General features: G+C 45.4%; 2 protein-coding genes across 3 annotated transcripts in view; both read left to right on the top strand.

Annotated features, from left to right (window-relative positions):
- LOC131420733 (ral guanine nucleotide dissociation stimulator-like) overlaps positions 1-25,093 on the top strand; it is a 396,596-nt gene extending 371,503 nt beyond the window's left edge. The window contains exon 3 of the transcript XR_009223634.1: positions 25,076-25,093. The gene's annotated coding sequence lies outside the window, so the exon portion shown is untranslated. The remainder of the gene's footprint in view (positions 1-25,075) is intronic.
- Positions 558-25,069, top strand: LOC131420734 (ral guanine nucleotide dissociation stimulator-like). 2 transcript variants are annotated; one of them, XM_058566898.1, is made up of 3 exons: positions 23,054-23,287; positions 23,403-23,716; positions 24,486-25,069. In XM_058566898.1, exons 2-3 carry the CDS (start codon positions 23,705-23,707, stop codon positions 24,735-24,737), a joined length of 264 nt encoding a protein of 87 aa, XP_058422881.1. In that variant the 5' UTR covers positions 23,054-23,287; positions 23,403-23,704; the 3' UTR covers positions 24,738-25,069. The 2 variants fall into 2 exon arrangements, with proteins under 2 accessions (XP_058422880.1, XP_058422881.1); XM_058566897.1 differs by lacking the exons at positions 23,054-23,287; positions 24,486-25,069 and adding an exon at positions 558-1,399 and having other exon boundaries at positions 23,403-23,810.
- Positions 25,094-27,383: the final 2,290 nt, after the last annotated feature.

The following is a 27,383-nucleotide window of genomic DNA, read 5'->3' as shown; positions in this document are numbered from 1 at the left end:
GGCACTTACCACAGCCTGGGAGGTGGTCTTCACTTTCTTTCCTTCTCTGCCCTACAGATGGTCAGCTCCTTAAGGTAGACAGTGGGTCTTTCATCTTTCTATTCCAGTAATAAGTTGCAAGCAGAAGGTGTTCCTTAAATCTCTACTAAAAGTTTAAATGGGCAAAACTCCTAAGTGTGGGTGTTCCCAAAAACACTTGTTTTGCTTTTATAATTGATTATTTTAGGGGGAGACATTTAATTCTTTTTAATTACTTTTTCATGTATCCTTGCAGGCTCCACATAAAGGACTCAAAAACGTCTTGTCCAGTTGCTAAAAGCTGTTAACAGGGATGACTGGACCCTACTAAGTACTCTTTCGTCTGTAGTGACCATTTCACCAAAAAAAACTCTGGGACAGGCTGGAGAGTCAGTACTATGTGCTCAAGCCCATGGCCTTGCCCTCCATCTTCCACCTGATTGAGAAGGAGGGGCTGAAGGCCGTGGCTGCCCCAGGAGAAATGACACCAAGGTAGCCACCGGGGACAAGAGGAACATGCGAGTAAAGCAGACGGGAAAGGAGCTTCAGGTTCATCCTCATCCTCGAGGGAAAACCTGAGGGCCCAGCCAAGGTCCCACAAGTTGATGCGAGCCCCTCTGCAGGGTGAACCTGCACTCAGTGCCACCCAGGAAGCCACCAGTCAGGAGCGGGCACAGAGTCTCTGGAAGGAACTCCAGGAGACAGTGTGGCCTCCACAGTGTGAGGCAGCCAGGGAGATGCAAACAGGTCTGCTGTAGATGCTGCCGATGAGACCCCCTCTTCCTAGCCAAGGCCTGCTGGATAAGAGTGGCATTTCCGTGGGTGACTTTATCCCTCAGGATCTGAGGCGTGCAGATTTATTGGCTGGCTTCCTTCTTACAGTTTCTCCTCAGCACACACTCAAGAGATGCCATCTGTCCCTCGAGAGGCTGTTGACCGAAAGAGGCTGAAGAGAGATGTGGAGCCCACCTACAGTGGGACCAGCCTTGGGCCTGATGAGAGCTTGGCCCAGAGCCCCCAAGTTCATCATTCACAATGATGCCTCAGAAACCCTCCCAGAGCCCCACACCCTCCAACAGATGTCACCCTGGAGCCAGCCGTGGAAGATGTGCAGGGTGAACACAGCGACACCGGCCCCCGGTCCCTCAGCGGGGTCATCCTGTCAGCACTGGGGCCCAAGAACTCCTCGACTCGCTGCACTCCTACTGCTTCTGCTCCCGGGGGAACAGGAGCACAGGTGCCGCCTGCGGGAGCAGGTGGAGAAGGACAGCGAGCTGAAGAGGGGCAGCTGCCGACAGCCAGGTGCGCACTCTGCAGGAGGAGCTGGACGAGCTGAAGGGAGGGGGCTCCCTGCCTTAGCAGCCTGCTGCCCCCAGCCGAGGTCAGCCCTGGGGCTCGGGGCTCCCCCACTGCCTGCTCCTCATGAGGAGTTTCCTGCTCCACAGCAGAAGGCCTCTGAGCACTTCTGTGTGCAGCATGCCTGCTGCTGTCTTGGGAGAAGGCTCTGCTGGTAGCCGCCCCTCACAGACAGGGAGCCCAGGTTGCAGAGCTCACCCCGTTTGCTCTAGGGCCCTCGAGAGGCAGCGGTAGTTGTCAGAGTTAACCAGGTGGGAAAGGAGGCATTGCAGGTCAGCTGGGAAAGCCAGACCTACCCAATGAATGGTACCTGGATCGTTGGTTTTCCACTTGAACAGGAGAAAATCAGCTTCTGTTGCATCCCTCACACAAATGTAAATTCCAATGAATTTGAATCTAAATGTGAAATAAAATCGACGTAGTAAACTATTGGAAAAGTTATAGGAGACTCTTAAAGTCATGGCGAGGTGTTTTCCATACATGTTTTAATGAATATCCTTGAACTGAAGTCATTTTGAACATTTTAATAATTTCTTTAAAATTTGAAACATCTTTTTGAGTAGAATACATTCTCTTTTGTAAAAATTAAAACATTAGAGAAATACATAAGCTAAGAAGTGGTAAAAACTCCTATTTCTCACCTACCTCCCAACTTTTATTCCTTGTCGGAAGTAAAATTTGGTGTGCAATCTCCTCCACTGTTTCCTGTGCTTTACCTATATATTTCTCCACCTGTGCTAATAGGTTCGATATATTTTTGGTGTGTTTCTTGGCTATGTTTCTGATTTTCCTGCTCTCTTACAGTTTAGTAGTTGTAAACATTGGTTTCTCGATATTCCTTACATATTGAGGGTACCAACTTTTGCCTGTTATACATCCATGGAAAACATTTTCCTACCACATTGTTCATTTAATCTGGATCAGTGCTTGTCTTCCCAGATGTCAGTAACACTTCAAGAGGGAAACGGGTCTATGTGACAGGATGTTCAGGATCTCCGGGACCCCAGGGGCAACAACCAGTAGAACAACCCAAAACAAGAAACAAAACCCATCCCGCGTGTTTCCAGATGCATCCTAGGGGAAGGACAGCTCCAGTTGAGTACCACTGATGTCCTGGTCAGAGTTATCCACTATGTTCTCCTATCACGTTAAAGCTGTTTCTGTAGTTTCTCGTACCTGATGGTACAATTTGGTGCCTTTGTCTGTTCCTCTTGGTGCCTTTGTCTGTTCTTCTTGGTCAGACTGCCCAAGGTTTCTCACTGTTACAGGTCTTTCCAGACAGCCAGCCCTTGACTCCATTGTTCAGGTCTATGTTGTTATTCCTGCCTGGTGAATTCTCCCTTCATTCTGCTGTCATTGGTTTTATTGTGGTGTTGTTCTGGCTTTGGAGGGAAGTGCTCAGCTTCTTCGTGTAGAGTTGATATTCCCTGATACCTGCAGTGGAGGCTGTGTCCCTTCTTCTGTCCCCTTGTCCCCACGCCATGGATTTGCCTCATGCTGCTCTCATTGCTGTTCATTTCTAAAGAGTCTCTCCTGTCTGTCTGGATTCCCTCTTTAACCTGAGAGATTTAGAAGGGTGTGGACAGATTTTCAAGTGGATAGGTTGGGGGAGGGGAGCCAATATTTTGTGATTATTTTTTACTTTTATTGCTTTAAGTTCCAGTAATATGGTCACTTATAGATTTCTGCTTTTTGGACTCTTTAGAGATTTCATTGTGGCGACTGTTTCATTGTGGTTTGAGGAGAATGTTTGCTCTCCACTAGATGCTTACGTTGTCCCTGGGGCTGAGGCTAGATTTAGCTTTTTTGTGTTTGTCAGCAGATCTGTTTCCTAACTTACTGTATCTCTTGACCTGTGGCTTTTTAAGAGAGGTAAGGTAGGTTTCCCTGTGGAAAGGGAAGTCACCTCCCTTGGGGTGCCTGTGTCTTCTTGTTTGTCCAGTTTTGCTTTATGTTTCAAGACCATATTGTTAGGTGCATAAGTGTCCCTGACAGTTATCAACACAGAAAACCCCTGTTTGTCCCATTTAAAGTCTTATTTCTTTATCTCCTTATTTTCAACCATATTATATCCTTTTATTTTTTAACAATATTTTAACTCAACTTGAGAGCCTTCATGTTTTTATAGAGCAATTTGATCCATTTACAATTGTGATTATTGATAAATTGGAATGTGAGTCTACCATTTAATTTAATTTTTAATTTGTTAGGTTTTCTCATGATTTTTCTCTTCTTTTAGTGGGTGTCTTTCAGCTTTTAGGAACAACCATTTCTGCCTCTCTTTCTGTAAATGCTTAGAGTTGATCAGTTCCTGTGTTCTACACTCCCAACTCATCACCTTCTGGTCCCCAGCTTGAGAATATCTGATCTTAGTTCTGTGTTCTTATTTTCCCCATCAAGCAACCATGATTGGATGTAAGTATACCTTTTATTGGTTACTTTCTTCACAACTGTTTATTGTATCAAAATTTTTCCTCCTTTGGAAAGATTTGATGCTATTTTGGAACTCATATGACAGTGAAATTTTGAGACGAATCGAGTCTGAGATAGTCCTTAGGTGCTGATGCTGGGGAGCTAGCACCTAACCTCTTAAAGTTGCATCAGTGTGTCAGCAGAGTTGGGATGAGGTCAGAGATATTTAAAACCGTGGAATTGAATGAGGTTTCCTGGAGACACTGTAGCTGTAGAAGGGACCAGGGCCCAGCCTAGGAGCAGGCAGTTTGCAGAGGTGCAGCTGAAGAGGGTCCAGGAAAGGGGCCTGAAATGGTGGAGCATGAAGTTGCAGGAACCATGAGGGGAAAGGGTATTGCAGAAAGGAGGGGTGCTCAGCTGGGTGGGATACAGCTCTGATCAGAATGGAGAGAAGATGGCTGGACTTGGCCACAGGGGATCACTGGTGACCTCAGTCTCCTTGAGAGGGTGGGAATGAAGCTGGGTCTAGATTGAGTGAAGGGGGTCCATGGGAGGGCAGTAGGTATGAGGCACTTTATTTAAGAGGTTTAGCCATGAAGGGGAGTTGGGAAAGTGGACAATAACCAAAAGGGAGCATGGGTCCAAGGGAGAGTTTTGTTTGTAAGGCGGAGATTAGCTAGCAGGTGTCTGTGCTGCAGGTAGGACCAGATGGGGAGGAGGAGTCTGCTGGGCCCTGAGGAGGTGCCGGGCTGGGCTCCTGTTATGAGAGGTTTGGGGATTCGATTGGAGACGTAAAAGAAACTTTCCACTCCAAACAAATGGACTGAAGGTATATTTTATTATAGAGAGGATGGTAAAGGTGATAGTCCGCAAACAGATCTGAATAGGTCAAATAATAAGGGGGAAAAAACACCAGCTCGACTGGAAAGGGAAAACATCCACATCGGCTGAGATAGCAGCACATTTGAATAGGTCATATAATAAGAGGGAAAAACATCAGATCTATCGGATAAGGAAACACCAGATCGACTGAAGTGAAATGACACAAGTCAACCAGAAAGAGAAACACCAGGTTGACTGAAAAGAGAACACATCAGATCAATTACTTCACAATAAATCAATTACTCACAACATCCATGCCCCACTGCTGGGAGAGTCCTGTCAATTGACACTGCTGGGCGGGAATCACACGTCCTGGACAAGGCGTCCCTTCCACAGGTGGAACTCTCACCGGGTCTCAGTCTCCAGCAGTTTATATAAGCAGTTACAGAGTTTACAGAGAAAGCATTCAATGTTCCCCTGCACAAATGGTTATCAGTGGCGTACATGCACTGAGCCCCACCCTCTGGCTATCGTCCCAGCCCAGTAGTTGTGTACGTGCATTGTTTACCCTGCTTATCCTCCCAGCCTAGCTCAGATGGCCAGTGTGCCCCAGGCTGCGGCACCCGAAGGGCCTTGAATTTTTTACACATTGCAACTATCTCCATGGGAGAAGGGCCAGTTCCCACCATGCAGAAAGCAGCTTTTATATTTCTTTTTGTGCTGGTGGCTGTAGGTCAATGGAGCGGCCAAACATGGCTGTACTAATGTCAAGAGAGCTCCGCTGCCTGGCGACGGGCAGAGAGCAAGAGGACAGATGTGTTCGTGGAAAGGGCGCCCTGTGCCTCTGCTCCTGTATTGCTGGAGCGTGAGGTGGGCAGTGGTTGGGAGTGGAGGGGCGATGCAGAAGGTGTTAGGTGAACGGCAGGGGGATGAGGGAGAGGGAGAGAGGACACCGTGGCTTGGTCTTCATGGCTCACATGGAGCTCCCCACTGGGATCTCCGATCACCAACTGTTGACTCTCTTTGATGTTTTCATCAAAATGTCGGCTCTCTTGATTGTTCCCAAGGCTATTATGAATTTGTTGATCAATGAAGGAATCTTTGGGTCATTTTTAAGGGATTCTATGTCAAAGGGGCTCTACATGTGTTTATTCAGTCCATCATCTGTACCCAATCCCTTTGTTTTTGGACAGATTCCACACAACGGAGTAGCCGGGCGAGTGGCCTGCAGGTTCCAGGGTTCGAGAGATTTGCCCTCCAGAAAGCCGATGCTGATTGGCATTCTCACAGGACGTGGTGCTCTGTCCCTGAGCCCGCTCTAATTCTGGGTGTCATGACATTGTAAATCCTGGGGCAGTTCTGTCAGGGCCCATGGTTGGCATTTCTGTGATTAGTGAGGGCAAACATTTTTCTGTGATCATTATCTGTCACTTCCCTGACTGTGCTGTCACCTGCCTTGCTCACTGATCTCTGAACCTTCCTGGTAGAACCAGGACGTTCACTCTCTATCCAGTGTGATTGCATGTTCCCTCAGTGTACTTGCTTCAAAAATATCTGTTTTCTTCACATTCTTTGATTCCTTGTACATATAATCTAGATTTAATCTGGAGCTTTAAAAATGTTTTATTGTGGAAAACCTTGAACATACACAAATTAAATAGAAAAGTGTGATAGCCCCCCATGTCTCTATTACTCAGCTTCAACATTTATTAATATACTGATATTCCTGTTTCGTCCATATTTCTACGCACTCCCTACCTTCCATTGATTATTTTTTAATTAATAGATTGTTTTTTAGGAAAGTTTTAGATGGACAGAGAAATTCAGCAGAGAGTGCAGAGCATTTCTCCCTCCTCCCCCACAGTTTCCCCTACGGTTAACATCTTGCGTGACCACCTGTGTTAGTGCAGTCCATTCCTTACAAGTGAGGAGCTGAGGCTCATACAGCGTTCATAACCAAGTCCGTAGTTTACGTTAAGGTTCATTGCCTTGCTGTCATGTACTTGGATTTTGACAAATGCATAATCTCATGTATCCACCACGACAGTATCCTATGGAAGAGTTGGATTGCCCTAAAATCCCTGTGCTTTACCTCTTCGTCCCTTGCCCCCCAACTCCTGGCAACACTGATCTTTATACTGTTTCTATAGTTTTGCCTTTTCTGGAATGTCGTGTAATTGGAATATATGAAAACTATGGAACAGTGTATATAGCCTTTTCCGGTTGGCTTCTTTCACTTAGCAGTATGTATTTAAGTGTCCACTATGTCTTTTTGTGACTTGATAGCTCATTTCTTTTTTTTTCCTTTTTGTATATTGAGTCAAAATATACATAACAAAAAGTGTTTCATCTTAACCATTTTTAAGTGTATACTTCAATGGCATTAAATACATTTCCACAGTTGTACAGTCATCACCACTATTCATCCCCATAACTCTTGTAAATCTGAAACTCTATACCTATTAAACAATAACTCTCCCTTCTCCCCTTCCCCAGCCCTTGGCAGCCACCATTCTGCTTACTCTCTCTATGATTTGACTACTCTCAGTTCATACAGTATTTGTCTTTTTGTGACTGGCTTATTTCAGTTAGCATAATGTCTCCAAGGTTAATCCATGTATAGCGTATTGGAGAATTTGCTTCCTTTTTAAGACTGAATAATATTCCATTGTATGGATATACTACATTTTGTGTATCCACTCATGTGTCAATAAACACTTGGGTTGCTTCCACGTTTTAGCTATTGTAAATAATACTGCTATGAACATGGGTGTACAAATATCTCTTCAAGGCTCTGCTTTCAAATCTTTTGGGTGTATATGCAGAAGTGGAATTGCTGGATCACATGATAATTCTATGTTCAATTTTTTGGAGGAACATCTACACTGTTTTCCATAGCAGCTGCACCATTTTACGTTCCTATCAACAGTGTACAAGGGTTCCCATTTCACCGCATCTTGGCCAACACTTGCTGTTTTGTCTTTTCGATAGCACTCAACTTAGTGGGTGTGAGGTGGTTTTGTGGTTTTGATGTGCATTTTCCTAATGATTAGTGGTGTTGAGCATCTTTTCATGTGCTTATATGCCATTTCTAAGTCTTCTTTCGCAAAGGAGTCTTCAAATCCATGCCCATTTTTTAATTGGCTTGTTTTTTAGTTGTTTAATTTAGGACTTCTCTGTATAGTCTGGATACCAGTCTCTTGTCAGAAATATGATTTGCGAATAATTTCTCCCACTCTGTGGGTGCCTTTTGATGTACCAACTTATAAAATTTTCATGGAGTCCAATTTTTCCATTGTTTTTCTTTTGTTACCTGTGCCTTTGGTGTCATATCCAAGAAATCATTGCCAAGTCTGGTGTCATGAAGATTTAATCTCATGTTTTCTTCTAAGAATTTTCTTGTTTGAGGTCTTACATTTATGTCCTTGATCCATTTTGAGTTAATTTTTGTATCTAGTGTTGGATGGGGTCCAGCTTCAAGATTTTGCAAGGGGATATCCAGTTTTCCCAGCACCATTTGTTGAAAAGAAACCTTTCTCCATTCCATGGTCTTGGCACACTTGTCAAAAATCACTTGACCATATATGTGAGGGTTTGTTTCTGGGCTCGCTATTCTATGCTATTGGTCTCTATGTTTGTCTTTATGACAATACCATACTATTGATTACTGTAGCTTTGTAGTAAGTTTTGAAATCAGGAAGTGTGAGTCCTCCAGTTTTGTTCTTCTTTTGCAAGATTGTTGTTGGCTATTCTGAGTCCCTTGAGATTCCATGTGAATTTTAGGACGGGTTTTTCTATTTCTGCAAAAAATATCATTAGGATTTGGATAGGGAATACATTGAATCTGTAGACTGCTTTGGGTAATACTGACACTTTAACAATAGTAAGCCTTCCAATCCATGAACATGGGATGTGTGTCCATTTATGAATGTCTTCTTTAATTTCTTTCTGAAATGTTTTGTAGTTTTTATGGTGTAAGTCTTTCACCTCCTTGGTTAAGTTAATTCCTAAGCATGTTATTCTTTCTGATACTATTATAAATGAATTGTTTTTGTAATTTCCTTTCCAGAGAGCTCATGGTTCGTGTATGGAAATGCTGCCGATTTTTGTGTGTTGACTTTGTATCCTGCTACTTTTCTGAATTCATTTGTTAGATCAAATGGCTTTTTTGTGGAGTCTTTTGGATTTTCTACATACGACATGATATCATCTTCAAACAGAGACCATTTTACTTATTTCTTTCCAATTTAGATGCCTTTTATTTATTTATTTATTTTTATTGCCTCATGGTTCTGGCTTGAACTTTCAATACTGTGTTGAATAGAAGTGGTGAAAGTGGGCATCCTTGCCTTGTTCCTGATCTTAGAGGAAAAGCTTTCAGTCTTCCATCATTCAGTAATATGTTTGCTGTGTGTTTTTCATATATGGTTTATGTTATGTTGAGGCACTTTCCTTCTATTCCTAGTTTGGTGAGTGTTTTATCATGAAAGGGCGTTGAATTTTGTCAAATGGTTTTTCTGCATCAATTGAGTTGGTCATTTTTTTCCCCTTCATTTTCTGGATGTGGCTTATTACATTGATCGATTTTTGTATATTGAACTCCCCTTGTATACCAGGAATAAATTTCACTTGGTGGTAGTGTATAATTCTTTTAATATGCTATCGAATTCATTTTTAATTTGCTAGTATTTTGTTGAGGATTTTTGCATCTATGTTCATCAGGGATAATGGTCTGTAATTTTATTTTCTTTTAGTGTCCTTGTCTAGTGTTGGTATCAGGGTAATGCTGGCCTCGTAAAGTGAGCTTGGAAGTGTTCCCTCTTTTTCAATATTTGACAGAGTGTAAGAAGTCTTGTTTTTAATACTTCTTTAAATGTTTGGTAGAATTCACCAGTGCAGTCATCTGGTCCTGGGTTTTACTTTGTTGAGAGATTTTTTTTTTAAATTTCTTTAAATATTAGTGACATATAACATATGTAAGTTTTAGGTGTTCAAGATGGTGATTTGTGAAAGGATTACCACAATACCGTGAGTTAACACCTCCATTCCCTCACATAATTAACTTGGTTTTTCTAGTGATCACTTTCAAGATCTACTCTCTTAACAACTTTCAAGTCTATAAGAATATAGTATTGTTAATTATGGTCACCATGCTGTACATTAGATCCCCAAAACTTGTTCATTTTACAGGTAGAAATTTGTGCACTTTGACTCACATCTCCCCATTTACCCTAACCCCGGGACCCTGGGAAACCCATTCTTGTCTCTATTCCTTTGAGTTGGGTTTTTTTCGATTTCACGTATGAGTGAGAATATATAGTATTTGTCTTTCTCCATCTGACTTATATCACTTAGCGCAATGCCTCAAGGTCCATCCATGGTATCTCAAAATGCAGGATTTCATTCTCCTGCATGGCTGAATAATATCCCATTATATATTACATGTATACATAGATCTCACATTTTCTTTATCTATTTATCCATTGATGGACACCTGGATTGTGTCCATGTTCTCTGCGAATAATGTTGAAATGAACATGGGGATGCAGATATCTCTTCAGAATAGTGACTTCATTTCCTTTGGATATACAAGCAGAAGTGGAATTGCTCATTTATATATATTTCTATTTTTATTTTTTTGGAAAAATTCCATATTTTTTCCATAGTGACTGTAGCAATTTACATTCATACCATCAGTGCACAGGGTTCTCTCTTCTATACAGCTTCGCCAATACTTGTTTTCTGTTGTCTCTTTGAGAATAACCATTCTAGCAGGTGTGAGGTGATATCTCATTGTAGTTTTGATTTCATTTCCCTGATTATGAGTGATTACGAGCATCTTTTCATGTACCTGTTGACCATTTTTATGTCTTCTTTGGAAAAGTATTTATTCAGGTCCTTTGACCATTTTCATATTGTTTTGTTGGTTTCTTTGCTGTTGAGTTGTAAGAGTTTCTTATATACTGTGGATATTAACCCCTTTAGTTTGCCGATTGTTTCATTTGCTATGCAGAAGCTTTTTAGATTGATGTCATCCCACTTGTTAAGTTTTGCATTTGTTGCTTGCACTTTTGATATTATATCCAAAAAACTCGTTGTCAAGACCAGTTTCATGGGGCTTTTTTCTCTATATTTTCTTCTAGTTGTTTTATATTTGGTGTCTTACATTTGTCTTTAATTCAATTTGGGATCATTTTTAGAGTGGTGTAAAATAGGGGTCCAATTTCAGTTTTCTGCATGTGGTTATTCAGTTTTCCCAACAGCATTTGTTGTAGAAACTATCCATTCCCCATGGAGTCTTCTTAGCTGACTTGTCAACTGTTAGCAAACTGTATGTGTGTGGTTTTATTTCTGGGTCCTTGATTCTGTTCTATTGGTCTAGGTGTCTCATTTTATACCTGTATCATACTGTTTTTATTACTATAGATTTGTAATAAAGTTTGAAATCAGAAATTGTGATGCCTTCAGCTTTTTCTTTCTCGGGGTTCCTTTGGTTATTGGAGGTCTTTTGTGGATCCACATGAATATTAGGATTATTTGTTCTATTTCTCTGAAAAATGCCATGGGAATTTTAATAGGAATTGCATTGAATCTTGAGATGGCATTGAGTAGCATGAACATTTTAACAATACTAATTCTTCTGATCCATGAGCATAAGATATCTTTTCATTTCTTTGTGTCTTTGATTTCTTTCATCTGTGTCTTATAGTTGTTAGTTTCTAGATCTTTCACCTTCTTGGTTAAATTTATTCATGAGTATTTTACTGTTTTTGATGGCATTGTAAATAGGATTTTTTTCTTTATATCATTTTTTTTTATAATTTTTATTTATTTATTTTTTGCCCCAAAGCCCCAGTAGATAGTTGTATGTCATAGCTCCACGTCCTTCTAGTTGCTGTATGTGGGACTCGGCCTCAGCATGGCCGGAGAAGCGGTGCGTCAGTGCGTGCCCGGGATCCGAACCCCTGCCGCCAGCAGCGGAGCTCGCACACTTAACCGCTAAGCCACGGGGCCGGCCCTTTATATCATTTTTAAATAGTTCATTGTTAGTGTAGAGAAAGGCAAGAGATTTCTATATGTTGATTTTGTCTCCTGCAGCTTGAGTGAATTTGTTTATTAGTCCTAACAGTTTGGGGAGGAGTCTTTAAGTATTTCTCTACATAAAATCATATCTGCAAACAGAGACCACTTTGTTTCTTCATTTCCAATTTAGATGCTTTATATTTCTCTCTCTGGCCAAATGTCTCTGGTTAAGACTTGCAGCAGTATGTTGAAGAGTGGTGTTGAGACTGGGCTCCCTTGTCTTGTTCTTTGTCTTAGCAAGAAAGCTTTCAACCTTTCACTGTTCAATATGATGTTAGCTGTGGGTTTGTCATGTAAACCTTTTATTATGTTCAGGTATGTTCCTTCTGTAACCCTTTCTTGAGAGTTTTTATCAGGAAGGGGCATTGAATTTGTCAAACTGCTTTTTCTGCATTGAGAGATTATTTTAGGATTTTTATCTTTCATTCTATCAATGCAGTGTATCACATTCATTGATTTGCATCATGTTGAACTTGATCATGTTGTTTGATCCTTTTTTTGAGTTTAGATAGTTTTGTTACAATGTCTTGGAGAAGAATGTTTTACTTTGAAATTTTAGGGTGACTGATCAGCTTCAGGACCTTGGATGTCTACATCTCTCCCCAGATTTGGGAAAGTGTCAGCTGCTACTTTTTTAAGTCAACTTTCTTTTTCTTTCTCCCTGTCTTCTCCTCTGGTACTTTAATAATGCTTATCTATTTCTTTTCATGGTATCCCATAATTCACACTGCCTTTCCCCAATCCTATCTGTTCCTTTTTTTCTTTTTGCTCCTTTGACTCGATGATTTCAGATGACACATCTTCTAGTGCACTAATTATTTCTTGTACATGGTTGAATCTGATTTAGAAGGTCTCTATTGAATTCTTCAGTTCAGTCATTGTGTTCTTCAACTCTAGGATTTCTGTTTGTTTTTCCTTAATGATTTCTGTTTCTATGTTGAACTTCTCACTTGTTCATGCACTATTTCCTTATTTCATTTAGTAGTCTATCTGTGTTTCCTTAGAGTTTTATGAATTTCTCAAAGAGCATTGTTCTGAAGTCTTTGTCACATAGTTCCTATATCTCCATTTCTTGGTCGGTCATTGGAGTTTTATTCTTTTTCTTTGGTGGTGTCGTGGATCTTTGATTATTCATGATCCTTGTGACCTTCCATTGGTGTCTGCAAATTTGGGGAAGTAGGCATTTCTTCCACTTATTACAGACTGGCTTTAGTAAACCAAAGCTTTCACATTCAGCCCATCTAGGGGTCCTGGGTAGGCCATCTGGTGGTGTCCAGGGGCAGGCTTGCTGCTGGAGTCCTTGAGCAGCCTGGTACTGGGATGAGTGGAAAGCTTGGGTCCATGGTATTGTGTCTGGCCCTGGGCAAATCTGGGACCCTGAGTTCATGAGTAGCCCCACTGGACCCTGGTTTGGCAGGTCCTCATTGAGAGCCTGTGACCACAGGAGTCATCCAGGGCCATGAGAGTTGGCCAGAGCTGGGATGATCTGAGAGTCTTGGCTCACGGGAGCCTGCCAGAAGCCTGTGCCATGAGACAGTTTGTGCTGTGGTAGGCCAGAAGTCTGGATTCCTGGAAGCCTGGGGCCACAGGAGCTACCTGAGATTGCAGGAGCTAGCAGGCGCTGGGTCAAGATGGAAGACTGGGTTCATGGGAACCTGCCGGTGCCTGGTGCCATGGGAGCTGCCTGGGGCCTCCTGAGTCAGCAAGCACCTGGGTGGGCTGGGGGCTTGGTTCTGTAGAAGCCTGTCGGAAGCCTGGTTCCATGAGAGCTGTCTATGGCTGCTGGAACTGGCAGGTGGTGTGGTGAGTCATGGGCCTGAGTTCCTAGTAGCCCCCGGGGAGCCTGGAGCCATGGAATCTACCTGGGGTAGATCTCTTAGAACTCAATTATAAAAAACAAAGAAGTTTGAAATGAAACTTCATTCAAAGAAATTTGAAATGAAACCATTTTCATTGGTTACCCAATGAAAATGGGTAACTAGCTGCAATGGACATGTCTCCAGGTGAAACACAGATGGCCAATAAGCACTAGATAGATGCTCAGTATCATAAATCATTAGGAAAATGCAAATTCAAAGCATAGTGTGATACTATTTCACACTCAAAATGAAGGCTATACTCCACATAATGGAAAGTATCAAGTGTTAGTAAAGATATGGAGAATGGGAAACCCACATACATTACTGGTGGGAAAGTAATTTGATGCATCCACTGCAGAAAACAGTTTGCCATTTTTAATAATCTTAAACCTAGAATTACCATGGACCAGGAGAGTCACAAGGTTGGTATGTCCAAAAGACCATTGGAAACATATGTTCAAAGAAAAACTTTTCCATGATATTCAAAGCAACATTATTCACAGTGGTCCAAAAGTGGAACAAACCCAAATTTCTATCCAGTTATGACTGCATAAACCAAATGTGCCCTATTCATAATATAGGACATTATGGAGCCATACAAAGGGATAAGCTACTGCTACATGCTCGGCCATGGATGAACCTTGAAACATGTGTGCTCACTGAAGTCGTCCACAAAAGCCACAGATAGCATGATGCCATTTGAATGAACTGTCCAGAATAGGCAAATCAATAGGGGGAGAAAACAAATGAGTTGTTTTCATGGGCTTGGGTTAGGAGAAAATACTCATTGTATGGGTTTGTTCGGGGGTGTTGAAAATGTTCTGGAATTAGTTAGTGGTGATAACCACACGACATAATCATTGTACTAAATGGCACTGAACTGTATACTTCAAATGCTTACAACAGTGTATTCTGTGTTAAGTAGCTTCTCCATAAAAATTTTGAATTTTTTAAATTAATCAGGGTATTGATTAATTTTAATTTAGTTAATTTAAAGTTGGTTGGGATAGTTAATAAGGGTAATTAATAGAGTTATTAGGGATAGGGCACATTGTAGCCAAGAGAGTAAATATCCGATGATGGCTATAGTAACAGATCCTATAATTGTACAAGCAACAGTCTAAAATCCAGTCTGTTTCCATTGTCCCCAACTTGGAAAGACCAACCACGAAAATAGGTCAGTGATCTCGGGGGCCTTGGGTATCTTTTAAAAGATTTAAGTAACATTACGCAATATTTTAACCTCTTGGGCCATCTGGTGGAGGTAGGTTTGAACTTGTGTGTTGATGTACATTCAGCAAGTGGTTCTAAGAAAGGCAAAAACCCCTCCTTCGTTGGTTGGTATAGACAGTCTAGGGCCAGGCCATTCTCTAAAACCATTTAGGCAAGAGACTCATGAGACTGTTCCACAAGGGCTAGGATAGGGTCTTATGGAGTTGTTGTCGATGTTGGGTTAAGGTTTTCGATACTTCTTGGTTGCCTCAGTTACCTGATTTTGCGTGGGTAGGGCCACCGCACCTGTGTCCAGTCCAGTCAGTCAGTCCTAGTAGAACTGAACACCCAGTCCTATAGGACTGACAGTGTCTCTATGGGTTGGTGGTAGCCTGTCAGAGCAGGAATCTCAGGGGACCTGCAACCTGAGGGAAGCAGGCTGAGATAGAGACAATGATGTATTGCAGAATATAGCTTGGAGAAATCTGCTCAGAGGGCTGGGGAAGAGAGAACCTCACTGGGTGAGAGCCTTGTGATATCAGCCTACAGTAAAACCCAAAAGTGGATGTTCCTGGTGTGAAATATTCATTACAGCCTTTGGCAGTAAAACCAGTAATTTGCACCCATTCACTAGTTACCTATGCTATATGATTTCAGGGGGTATGGTTAAAGTGTTTGTGGGCCAAGAGCTGTTTGGGCCTGAGCACAAAATCACCATGGTGGCCTCGAAGGCTACCCCAAAATGACTCCTCAAGGAGCAGTTGGGGCAGAAAGTGGGTGGAGCATTTTGAAGGAAGCCTGGGGCAAAGATGTTGTTGTGCGATTGAGTTGGGTACAACTGAGTGTCTCCGCAGGGTAAGCCCTTCAGCTGGGGTACAATAGGTGATTGGAGGCCAAGTGACAGACCCTGCGACTCCTGATTCCCAGTGCACGGGCCGGCCTCTCAGCCCATTGGACATAAATGGTGGTGGTGTTTGTGAAGCATCTTGATGGCAGTGTGGAATGTATAGGCGACGTGTGGTGGGAGACGTCATGATAGTGTCGGGAGGAGCTGTGTGTGAGATTACGATGTTGAAGGGAAAGGACTGGAGGCAGGTGCAGTGGGTGTGTGACCAACAATGGTCAGTGAAGGGACAGCTGGGGTGTAACTGGGGAAAGCAGGGACCAGCAGAAGTCATGTGTTTAAAACAAGACACCAGGCCCAAATGGAGCCTCTTAGGCTATGCCTCACATAAACAAGTCGAGACTTAATTAGACTTTTGGCCCTCCCAGGAATAGAATCTTAAACCAGTCAATCAGGAATCACCTCATGCGCAGCAGGTAGGTCATCTTCCTGATAGAGCCCTGTCATCCTCTAAAGGAAAGTAACCTTGCAGTAACCAACCCGCTTTTTTATCTAGTGTAACTTCCTTGTTCTTGCTCCCTTCTGCCTATAAAATCCTTCATTTTGTAGAACTCCTTGGAGATCCTTTCTCTCTGCTAGACTGGATGCTGCCTGATTCATGAACTGTTGAATAAAGCCAATAAGATGTTTAAAATTTACTGAATTTTATTTTGTTTTGTACCAGTTTGGTGGCAGCAGTGGGATCCAAAGGAGACGCCTGATGGCTTCGAGGATGAGAAACAGTCATTGGTACCCGCAAAACCTTTGAGTTCTCCATCTTTTTCGCTGTTTCTGAGGGCTGTGGGTAAATTCTTCTTGGATCTGAGATCCACTCTGTTTGCCTTGAGCTCCTGATCTAAGTGGCTTTCCAGTCCAGGGTCAGTGGGTCAGTCTAGACTGACAGGATGCTCTAAGAGAGCATCAGTCTTAGCACTTGGTTAGTCAGCAGTGCCAGGCAAAAGCTTAGTGGTTCAGCTTGAGCTGCCAGATGGTTCTGCCAGGAACCCGAGTCCCTGGCCCTTAGTTAGTCCACAGTCCCCATTTGTTGGGGTCTGCTGAGTGAGTCTGCAGTCTCCATGTGTTAGGGACTGCTGCTTCAGTCCATGGTTCTTGCTAATGGAGAGGAGTGGAAGAAATGTGTGCTCCATGCACATCCAATCTTTGAAAACTTCCTGCGTGCATTTTACATGCATTTTGCCCTCTGTTGACTGTCGATGGGTTCTAAGGAAATGGTGAAGTCTCAGTGAGGAGGAACTGTGGGTTTCTGCACGACTACCTCGAGGAGTGCCGCCCCCTCAACCTGAACAGCCATCCGGCACTATTAGAAATGAAAGACATCCGATCACCGTGGATTGGAAGACTCCTTATTGTGACGGTGTCAACATTATCCTAAGAGATCAACAAATGCAGTGCAGTCCTTATCAAAATCCCAAGGGCGTTTTGTGCTGAAATAGAAAAAAAACCATCCTAAGATTCTTATGGAATCTCAAATAAGCCCAGATACCAAAAATAATCTTGAAAGGAGATACTAAGTTGGAGGACTGATTCTTCCTGATTGAAAACTTACTATAAATCTACAGTATCAAAACAGCATTGTCATGGCATAAAGACAGACATATTGAGCAATGGAAAAAGAATTGAGAGCCCAGAAATTAACCCTCACCCATGTGATCAAATGATGTTTGACAAGGGTGCCAAGATTATTAAATGGGGAAAAGTCTTTTCAACAAGTTGTGCTGGAAATAGTGGATATCTACATGCAAAGGAATCAACTTGGACATTTACCTAACACTGTATACATAACTTGATTCCCAGTGAATCAAATACCTAAGTGTAAGAGCTAATACTATAATACCCTTAGAAGGAAACATAAGGCAAAACTTGACAAGATAGGATTTGGTAATGATTTCATGGTTCTGACACCCAAGAGCAGCCAATAAAATAGGAAAATACATATGCTGGACTTCATGGATATTAAAAAGTTTTGTGCCTCAAAAGTCATTATCAACAGAGTAAAAGCACAACCCATAGGATGGGCGACCATATTTGCAAACCATGTATTTGACAAAGGCTCAATATCCAGAATAGATAGAGAACTCCTAAATTCAACAACAAAAAACAAACAACTCAAATCAAAATTGAACAATGTATATAAGTAGACATTTGCTTAAAGAAGATCTGCAAATAACCAATAAGCATATGAAAAGATGCTCATCATCAGTAATCATTAGGGACATGCAAATCAGAAACACAGTGAGAGACCACTTCACATTCATTAGGATGGCATCTATCAAAAAAAAAAAAAAAAAAGAAGAAAAAGAATAGAACAACTGTTGGCCAAGATGTGGAGAAGTTGGAACCCTTGTGTACTGTGGTGGGAATATATTGTTGCTGTATAAATCAGTATAACAATTCTTAAAAAAAATTAAAAATATAATTATATAGGACCCAGCAATTCCTTTTCTGGGTGTATACCCCACCAAGGAGTTGAAAGCATGTTCTCAAAGACATATTTCAACACCCATGTTCATGGCATCATTATTCATAATAGCTAAAACATAGAAGCCACCCAAGTATTGTAATCAAGGAAGGGCTCACAGCCCAATGCACCCATTAGCCAAACAGGATACCCGCTCTTGTAGAAGGGGAAAAAGCTTCATTACGAGCTTGGCCAGCAAAGAGACGAAGGTTAAATCTTTCTCCCCAATGGGCTGTTGAAAAGGGCTTGAAAAGGGCAAAGGAGCGGGTACAGTAAGTTTGGGAACAGTCCTAGGCATTTTGTGCAAGCACAGATTTTCATGTTCTGTCACACATCCCACGTTCAAAAGACGGTGTCTTAACATGATTGGCAGGGGAGTTCTTGGTCCCCCAGTTCATCCTCCAGTCACTTATGCAGTTGCAGTTTGAGTCTTGCAAGCCGTCTTGTTGTCACATTGGTTCAAAGTAGTTGAAACTTGCTTAAGGAAGAGAAATGGAGTTTCTGAAAAGCAACTCTCGGCCCAAGATTAGATCCTTAGTAAATATCATATGGGATATGGCTTAAAAAAGTAGTCTCCAGGGTACTGTTGAGAAAAATCTGGCTGGGGCCCCATTTTATTTTGGGCTTGGTTGTGGGCCTTGCTATGGTATCTGTCCAGGGATGTATGGATGAGCAAAATGTGCTATATACATACAATGGCATATTATTCATCCTTGAAAAAGGAAGGAAAGTCTAATATACGGCACACCATGGATGAACCTTCAAGATATTACTCTAAATGAAATAAGCTAGTCACAAAAATACAACCTTGTGTGATTTCCCTTCTAGAGCTTCCTGAAATCACCAGATTCAGAGAGACAGAAAGTAGAATGGTGTTTGCCAGTGGGTGGGAGGAGGGGGAATGGGGGATTATTCATGAATGGGTATAGAGTTTCAGTTTTGTAAGATGAGAAGTGTTCTGAAGATGGATCGTGGTGATGATTGCACAGCAGTATTAATGTCTTCAATACACTTAAAACATACTTAATGTATCTATGGGGCCTGATGACTTGTCCTGGCCGAGCACAAGCTTGTGCTGTTGCACATCTTACCCCTCACTGTACAGTTGGGAAACTGGCCTAGAAAGAGGCAGGTACTGTCCCAGACCACAGGAGGTCGTCAGAGTCCTGAAGACTAGAGAGAGCTCCAGCTTACTTGGCTAAGGCTCCACCGCTTCCCTCAGGTTTCCTTTGGCAATGAGTGGCGTTAAGATCCTAGAGGATTGCTGCCCACCCCTCTCCATATGGGGTCATTTTCCTCTCCTCATCATCACACCTGCACAGGCACACTCCCTCACACTTGACTTCTCATATGGAGAACACTGAGGTGCAGTCAAGAAAGAGCTGACACCGGGGAAGTGACAAGAGGCAGGAGGGAGAGAGGTTGGAGGCAGCTCTCCCACGGGGCAGTAGCATCCGTTCTCCTAGATTCGTGCACAGGGGCCCAGAGATGGGAAGAGGAATCCCTAAGGTTCCTAGGTGTCTACCTGTTCCAGATCCATCCCTGGCCCAGCCTGGGGATCACAGGACTGGGGTCCTGCAGTCCACCTCTGTGGGCACCCAGAACTGTGATGAGCCCATCCTCCCTTTGTGTAGGCATTGGGAACAGGAGAGAAGATCTCAGTGAGGGTCCTCCTGTATAAAGTGGAGTGCATCCAGCGAGTGACTCCAAGTGTTCCATGCACTCACAACATGTCTGTTGGACTAGGTTCTCTGTTGATGACCTACTGTGCTCTGAAACCCTGAGAAAATGATTTCCAGCCCCTGGAGATCCTTTAGAACTGAGGAGGCTAGGGGGCTTGGGTGGATGAGAACTGAGGATAAGGAAGAAGATGGCAGAGCACTGGACACCAAGTCCAGAGTCCAGGGAGAAGACTAATCCTTGTTGGACCCTTGCGGTCCTCATCTGGAAGTAGGGGCAATCATTGTCATGGCTGCAGTTAGGATGCCTTAGGAGTGAAGAGGACACCTGGTGGGGAACAGCAAGAGAGGGGCACGGTAGGCTCCCGAGATTCCTCCCACTCCCTCGAAGCTGACAGGTCCTGCTGCTTTACCCTTGGGACCCTGGAGAGCCTCTGCCTTGAGGACACCTAAAGAAAGATTCCTTTCTGTTTGGAGTTCCTGCCTGGGCAGCAGTGCTAGTTCTGGCCATGAGGGGGCGGGCAGCCTCTTGTGTCAGTGGTGGCCAGTGAGTTTTTGCTTTTATTTTTTTTCAGTTGTATTGAGATATACTTGATATACAGCACTAAGTTAACATTGCTGTGTGGTATATTTGAAACTTGCTAAGAGAGTAGATCCTAAAACGTCTCATCATCAGGAAACAATCTTTTTTTTCTGTTTGGTGATTGATGTTAACTAAACTTATTTTGGTAACCATTACATAATATATGTATATCAAGTCATTCTGCTGTAATCCTGGAATTTACTTGGTGTCCACTGAACTTTTCTTGAGCTCCTGGTGCAGCGAAGATTCAACCAGAGGTCTTTCTGGCTGTCCCCCTGCCTCAGAAACAACTTGTACCTCCTATTACTAGTGTTCATCTCCACAATGAAAGTTGGTCAAAAGCAGGGGGCGGGGTGCAAGATCTACCCATGTACTCATTCAGCAGCTGTGCCCTGAGCACTCACCTTGTGCCAGGTGCCCTGGTGGGCTGAAGTGCAGGATGAAAATGACCAAGTGGTTCCTGCCTGCCAGGAGATCACAGTCCAGAGGGGAAATGGACAAAAGCAAAGACATGAGAAAGAAAAGAGCAAGTGCTGTAGAGAAACACATCAGGGGGCTGTGAGGGAGGGCTGAGCGTCACTGGGTAGGAGGGTCTGAAAGAACTCTCTAGGGTGACATTTTCTGGGACCAGAACGACAAGAGGGAGTCAGCCTTGCACAAGTCTGGGAGCAGTGTGTCAGGGAGATGGCACCACTGGTCCTGAGTCTCACAGGCAGAAGTGAGTTTGGCCACAGGAGGTTAGAAAGGTGGCCAATGCAACTGGAGGGAGGCTGGGAGAAGAGAACAGGAGCTAGGGTGGAAGGTAGGGCCAGGGCCTGGTAGGATGTGTTCGTTACCTTTCCCTCTCTGACTTCATTGCCCCTAACCTTGCATTTCAAAACAACAAATGTTGACAATCTCACAATTTTTGTGGATCAGCAATCAGGCATGTTTTAGCTGGGTGCCTCTGTCTCAGTGAGTTTAACAGACTGGGGCTGTGGCTTCAACTGAGGCTCGACTAGGGGAGGACTGGCCCACAAGTTCACTCTCAGCCTTCAGGATTCATTTTGGATTGAGAGCCTGAGTTCCTTTCTGTCTGTTGGCCTAGGCACTCTCTTGCTTCTCTCCTCAATGTGCCTCCACATTGGGCAGCCCCAATACACTGGTATTTGATTCCTCACTTCCAGGGATTTGACAGAGTGAGAGAGAGATGGCACATGAGAGAGGGAGTAAGAGAAAGTGAGAGACCTTTTTAGTTGAAGTTTAGAAAAGACATCCCATCACTTTGGCTCTTATTCTGTTCAGAAGCCAGTTACTAACCACTTTGTGGTTCCACGGGGATGTGTATAACATGGGTGGGGCTTACTGGGTACCACTGTGGAGGCTGCCCACCTCATAGGCCAAGATGAGGCACTTCGGTCTCATTCTCCATAAAACAGGAAACAATTGAATGGTTTTATGCCACAGGATGGCAATATCTGAATTTCCATTAGTTGCAACCCCCTCATGGTGTTGACCTGAAAATGAGGCCAAGTTGGAAGTGACTGTCCCAATATCACATTCTTGGAGCCCAGGCCTGTTTTGAGTGGTGTTCTGTACTACATCCCACCCCTCCTTGTTATTCTTCCATCTCTAAGTTTGTGCCTTAGGTACATGTGACACCAGCCCACAGGGGTAATACATATTATCTCATATACACCGGGTGATGTCCCTAGGAAGTAGATTCTAGCCTGATTCCCATGGTACAGGGTTAGAGACTTTGGAGGACCTGAGAGGCACAGGGACTATCCCAGGGTGAAGAAATAGTAAGGAAAAGGAGGTCTGCATTCATCTCTGTCTCCTCAAAGCTAGGTCCCTAGTTAGGTTTCCAGGGAGCTGTGGGTAGGGCTATGTGGGCTCATTGTGTACAGTTCAAGAGATGACGTGGGGTCATAGACCTCAACAGATCTTAGAACTCTGGTAACCAGGCACCCACAGCCCCCCATCCAGCTCACTTGATTGGAGACAGTCAACAGGCAAAGATGTTTTGTTGTTGTTTCCCAACTTTTGGAGGATCTGGGCTCAAAAAATCCCAGAAAGAGAATCTTTTTGGTAGTTGGCGATGTTGGCTCAGCCTTAATTCTTGACGCCTCTGGGCATCTGGCAGGAGGCAGTGAAAGGTAACACGGGGCAGCCCAGGAGAGGCTAGTGCAGGCCAGGGCACAGCTGTGATCCCACCTGATCAGCCCCACACCCCTTGCCCCTCTTTGTGTGTGTGTGTGTGTGTGTGTGCATGTGTCTGTGAGGAGGGAAGAAGGCAGGACATAAGGGGCGGGTCATTCCTGAGCAGGAGCTGGTTGTTAGGTGTCGGAAACCTAACACCTAGGTCATGTTCATACCTCAGGCCATGCCTGGAAGCATGAGAATGTGAGCTCCTCTACTCATATTGTTACCGAGCACTAGAGGATTCATCTCCTTCCCTCCCTGACCAGAGTTCTTTGCAGGGATGCCCCTCTGTGCCTGAACTGAGGAACAGATATTCTCTTGGCGATTGGCCCCAGTGGCAGTGTGCAGGCAGCCCCTGATTCCTTCTGGCCCAGTTCCCAGGCAGTCTTTGCAGAACTCCACTCAAGAGGTTGTCGAGTAGCTGCCCAATGGTTTCAAATCCACAAACTCACTAGACAAGGGGCAGGTACATGAGGCCATCCACACTTTCCAGTGCTGCTCTGAGATGAGAGCAGGAGCAGAGGGTCTCCACACTCAGGAGCTTGAGATGACGGGGTTGGACTAGAACTAGGGAGAGACCAGACTCGGGCTGTCCCTTTTTTAAGCTAAAGGGGATGTACATGAATGTCACCTTGCCTGGTTAGGAGATGAGCTGCCGTGACCCTCTTACCCTTGTCCGGTGTGAGCTTCTGGAGGCCACTGAGGCAGAGCCAGATGGTAAGGGGGACTGCAGGCTGGGTATTCCTAGAAGGGAGTGGGGTCTTTCCTGTGTTTAGAAGGACACATGGAAAGTCAGCTATGTGGGTGAATCTTTCTTTTTATCCCACTCCAGCGTCAGCTGCAGAGCTCCAGCCAGCGGCAGAAGAAGAGTAGTGGGCAGTGGTGGAGGTAGAGCTGGCTCCAGCTCTGTTGACACCACCCCCTCTAGCACTGGAGCCAGTGTCCCCTCCACCAGCAGTGTTGGAGGTGGAGCAAGGGCCAACATGGGCTCCAGCAGGAGTGGGAGCTGCTTAGCTGGAGTCACCTGGACCATCATTTCTAGTGAGAAGTCCATCTCCACCTGTGGCTCTTAAGGAGCGTGAGAAGCTTAATCTCACGGCCTTCCTTCCTAAGCTGGTGGTGGAGCAGTTGACCATGATGGATGCGGTGAGCAGCTGGGCTTTCAGGGTGGTGTGGGGCAGGCCTTCCCTCTGCTATCGTTGCCCCAGACCTGATCCAGACTCCTATGATCTGGGCCCAAATCCAGGCTCCACCCTTTACCAACCATAAGACCTGGGCAACTTTCTGAACACCCAAGACTTTGCTGTCCACCTGCAGACCGTGGAGGTGGACATTAAGAGGATCTGCTACACAGAGTGACTGTGCCAACTCCATGAGGTAAAAGAGATGGAAAGCTGGGTGGGCCCTGGCCCATCTGTGCAGGGAAGGGCTCACTGTGTACAGCCTGGACCCTGGTGGCCCAACCGTCTGCTCAGGAGGCTCAACAGCCTCAGGACTTATTAGACGCCTGATGTGTACTCCACTACAAGGGAGACAGACAAGTCCTGTGGGTGTAGTTGCCACGCGGGGATTTGCATCAGAATGTGGAGTGGGACCAGACGGGGGATCAGGGTATTGGAAGATGCCCCCTTGGGATGAGCCAAGTTGAGCCACCATCTGGAGCTTGGAGTTAGCCAGGACAGGCTGGGTTCAAATGCCCCTCTCCCTTCCCTGCCAGTATTGGGTCCTGGGTCATCCTGTGCTGGGTGTCCTCGGGGGACAGAGAAGAAAAGCCAGGGACTCTCACAAGGCTCAGGCCACATCCTGAGCTTTCTGAGCTCCAGCTCTAAACTGTGACTCCTGTGTGGGACTTTGGGGGCTGTAGACACAGACCTGGGGTGTGGCAGGGCTCGGTGACACTCCCCCTGTTCTCCAGGAGCTCTTCCAGAAGGTGGTGCCCTCTCCTTGCCTGGGCTCCACCTGGGGCAAGAGGAACAAGCCGGGCAATGAGCACCAGACACCCAACATCCAGGCCACCGTCGACCAAGTCAGAAGGGTGGCCAGCTTCGTCATCACGCCCTGCCTCGGGGACCCGAGCATGACAGCCCAGGACAGGGTGAGGGTGGTGGAGCGCTGGATCCAGGTGGCCCAGGTGTGCTGTGGGAGGCCCAGTGGAGCCCCTCTCTGAAGCCTTGGGAACTGCCTCTCCACCTTTATCAGCTCCCAGGATTGCAGTATGTGGTCTAAGCCCCTGCACAGTCCCTAGGCCCTTCCTGCCAGGGGCCCGCTGACTTTAACTCCAGGTCCCAGTGAGAGGATGCTCACTTCCTACCTGGCTCCTTCCCTGGGTTGAGCTAAAATCCTGCTCCCTGTGAGTGTTACTCTTTGGGTCCTAAATGTGCCCTTCTGCGACTCCCTGAGCATCTGTCTCATCCAGGAGGGGAGATTTAAATAGAAGGGTACTGAAGCTAGAGCAAGCTGGGCTACAGTGCCCCACCTCACAGCTCATTCTCTTCCCTTCCCCAGGAGTGCAAGATCCTGAAGAACTTCTCCTCGCCCTGCACTGTAATCTCTGCTCTGCAGAAAACCTCCACAAGCCACCTGAAGAACACACGGGGGAAGTTTCCCGGTGGGTAGGCCTCTCTCCATAGGAGGACCAGGGTGGATGGGGGATCTCTTGTATGTCTGCCATTGGCCCCTCAGTCAGCTGGGAACTCCTGGGAGGCAGCAAATGCTGGGGACAGGGCCTGGGCCTCGGCAGGGGGTCTCTAAGCCTCCCGGGGTCCTTAGTGCACCAGTTCTGCTTCAGAACTTGGTTTCCTTGAGTGTCAGGTAGTAAGTTGAGCCAAATTGGAGATTTTCAAGTGTTTATAGCAACAGAACTCTATGCCCAGTTGAAACTCAAAGCAGTCAAAACAGAGCTGCTCTGTAGAGCTGGGGAGTGGAGACTCCAGTGACCAACAGGAGAGCCCCCTCCCAGTACCATGAGACCTTAGCGCTCAGAGGAGCCCAGTGAGAACATTCCTTCAGGCCTTTTGAATCTCTTGGGTTTGCAAAGAAAAGGGATTTGCATTCAGACCCCTCACATTATTCCTAAATTTATCCCTCGTTCTTTCCCCTCCCCTGAGAGACAGCCCTGAAAATCTTAAGGAACTCAATAGTCAGGACAAGTCCTTGAGCAGAGACCTGATGATCAAGGTAGAGTGGAGGCTGGGGGTCTGGAAAGAGAGGAAGGGTGCGGAGGAGGGACACTGGGCAGGCTGTGGTTTTGATAGTTTCTCCCTTGAACTTTCTCTGAAACATTCCCGTCTATCTCATCCAGATTAACAAGCAGAGGGATCTGTTCTGCCCATGGGCAGGTGGGGTGCCATTTGTGGGCGGGAGGCCCTGGTCATGGGACACAATGGTGTTGGCTGGCCTGTTCCAGGAGGAGTTGCCGAGCTGGCGCCATCAACAGGTCTCTGGCTTCCATGTATGTCCATCCTGCTGGATGTAGCTTCTTCCAGGTTGTTGGGTGGTTGGGGTGGGTTTAGCCCTCAGCCTAAACCTATCCTCAGGAAGCCAGGACCCTGCTGCTCCTTCTATCTTCACCACATCTCCAAGGGGCTGCACCCTGCCTGCCCCAGGGATGTGCGTGGCAGAGGATTCCGATGGCCCAGGTGGAAAAACAGGCTGCTCATTTTCAGGTGAGAGATGTGTGTGCATTCTGGGACTCCCCACTGGACCCCTAGAGCAGTCACTTCACTTGAGTCAACCACAGGAGTCTAACCTGAGTGCCTGGTTGGCAATGACATATGCCCCCGGTGGCTTATGAGAAGCGTCTAGGCAACTGATGGATTCTTAGTGGATCCTGCTGAAAGGACCTTAGGAGCTTCATGTAAACGGGGAATCAAAATGTCCTGTCATCCCCTTCTCTGTTGATCAGAGGTGGCACCTTGGGGGTCCAGTTCCTGAGTGGATAAAGAAAGAGTTCAGGGGCCGTCCCTGTGGCTCAAGCGGTTAAGTGCGCGCACTCCGCTGCGGCAGCTCAGGGTTTCCCGGTTCGGATCCCGGGTGCGCACCCACGCACCGCTTGTCGACCTATGATGTGGCAACGTCCCATATAAAGTGGAGGAAGATGGGCATGGATGTTAGCCCAGGGTCAGTCTTCCTCAGCAAAAAAAGAGGAGGATTGGCAGATGTTAGCACAAGGCTGATCTCCTCACAAAAAAAAAAAAATTCAGTGCAGGGGAATGTCCTGAGGGGTTCCTTGGGGAGGAGAAGGCTTTGGCATGTTCTCTGGCCCAGCCTGGGAGCCAGACACTCCACATGACTGGGCCAGGCAGGAGGCACTCAACCAGACTCCCAAGACACCCCTTCCTCTCCATCCATGACTCAGCCCAGGACCAAGCTTTGAGAGCTCAGGGGACAGGACTCTTGTCAGTGGTGGGGCTGGGGTTTAGGCGAGGATGTTGGAACAGGGCCTCTGGCTGAGAGGGGCAAGCGGCCTCTCCTCTGTGGGCTCCTGAGCAACACACTGCCCGTGTTTGGGCCTCTGTCTCCTCATCAGGGAAATGGAGGGATGGTGATTGTGTGGAGCAGGCCTCACAGGGTGCTGTAGAGGTAAGAGGGAGGAAAGGAATGTGGGAGATTTCTGCCTACTCCACCTGGAGGGGTGAGGGCCAGAACAATGATGACAGTCTTGTGACACTGAGTCCTCATGAGAACCTGTGTGGTAGCCGGAGTTCTCACACTTTCCAGATGAGGAAACAGGCTCAAGGAGGCCAGGCCACAAGCCCAAGCTCACACCCAGAGTGAGAGTTGGAGCTGGTCTTGTTCTGGAATCACAAGACCT

Source organism: Diceros bicornis, chromosome 24 (genome assembly GCF_020826845.1).
Source record: "Diceros bicornis minor isolate mBicDic1 chromosome 24, mDicBic1.mat.cur, whole genome shotgun sequence".
In the NCBI taxonomy this organism is placed as follows: domain Eukaryota; kingdom Metazoa; phylum Chordata; class Mammalia; order Perissodactyla; family Rhinocerotidae; genus Diceros; species Diceros bicornis.
This window is presented reverse-complemented; position numbering and strand designations above follow the sequence as displayed.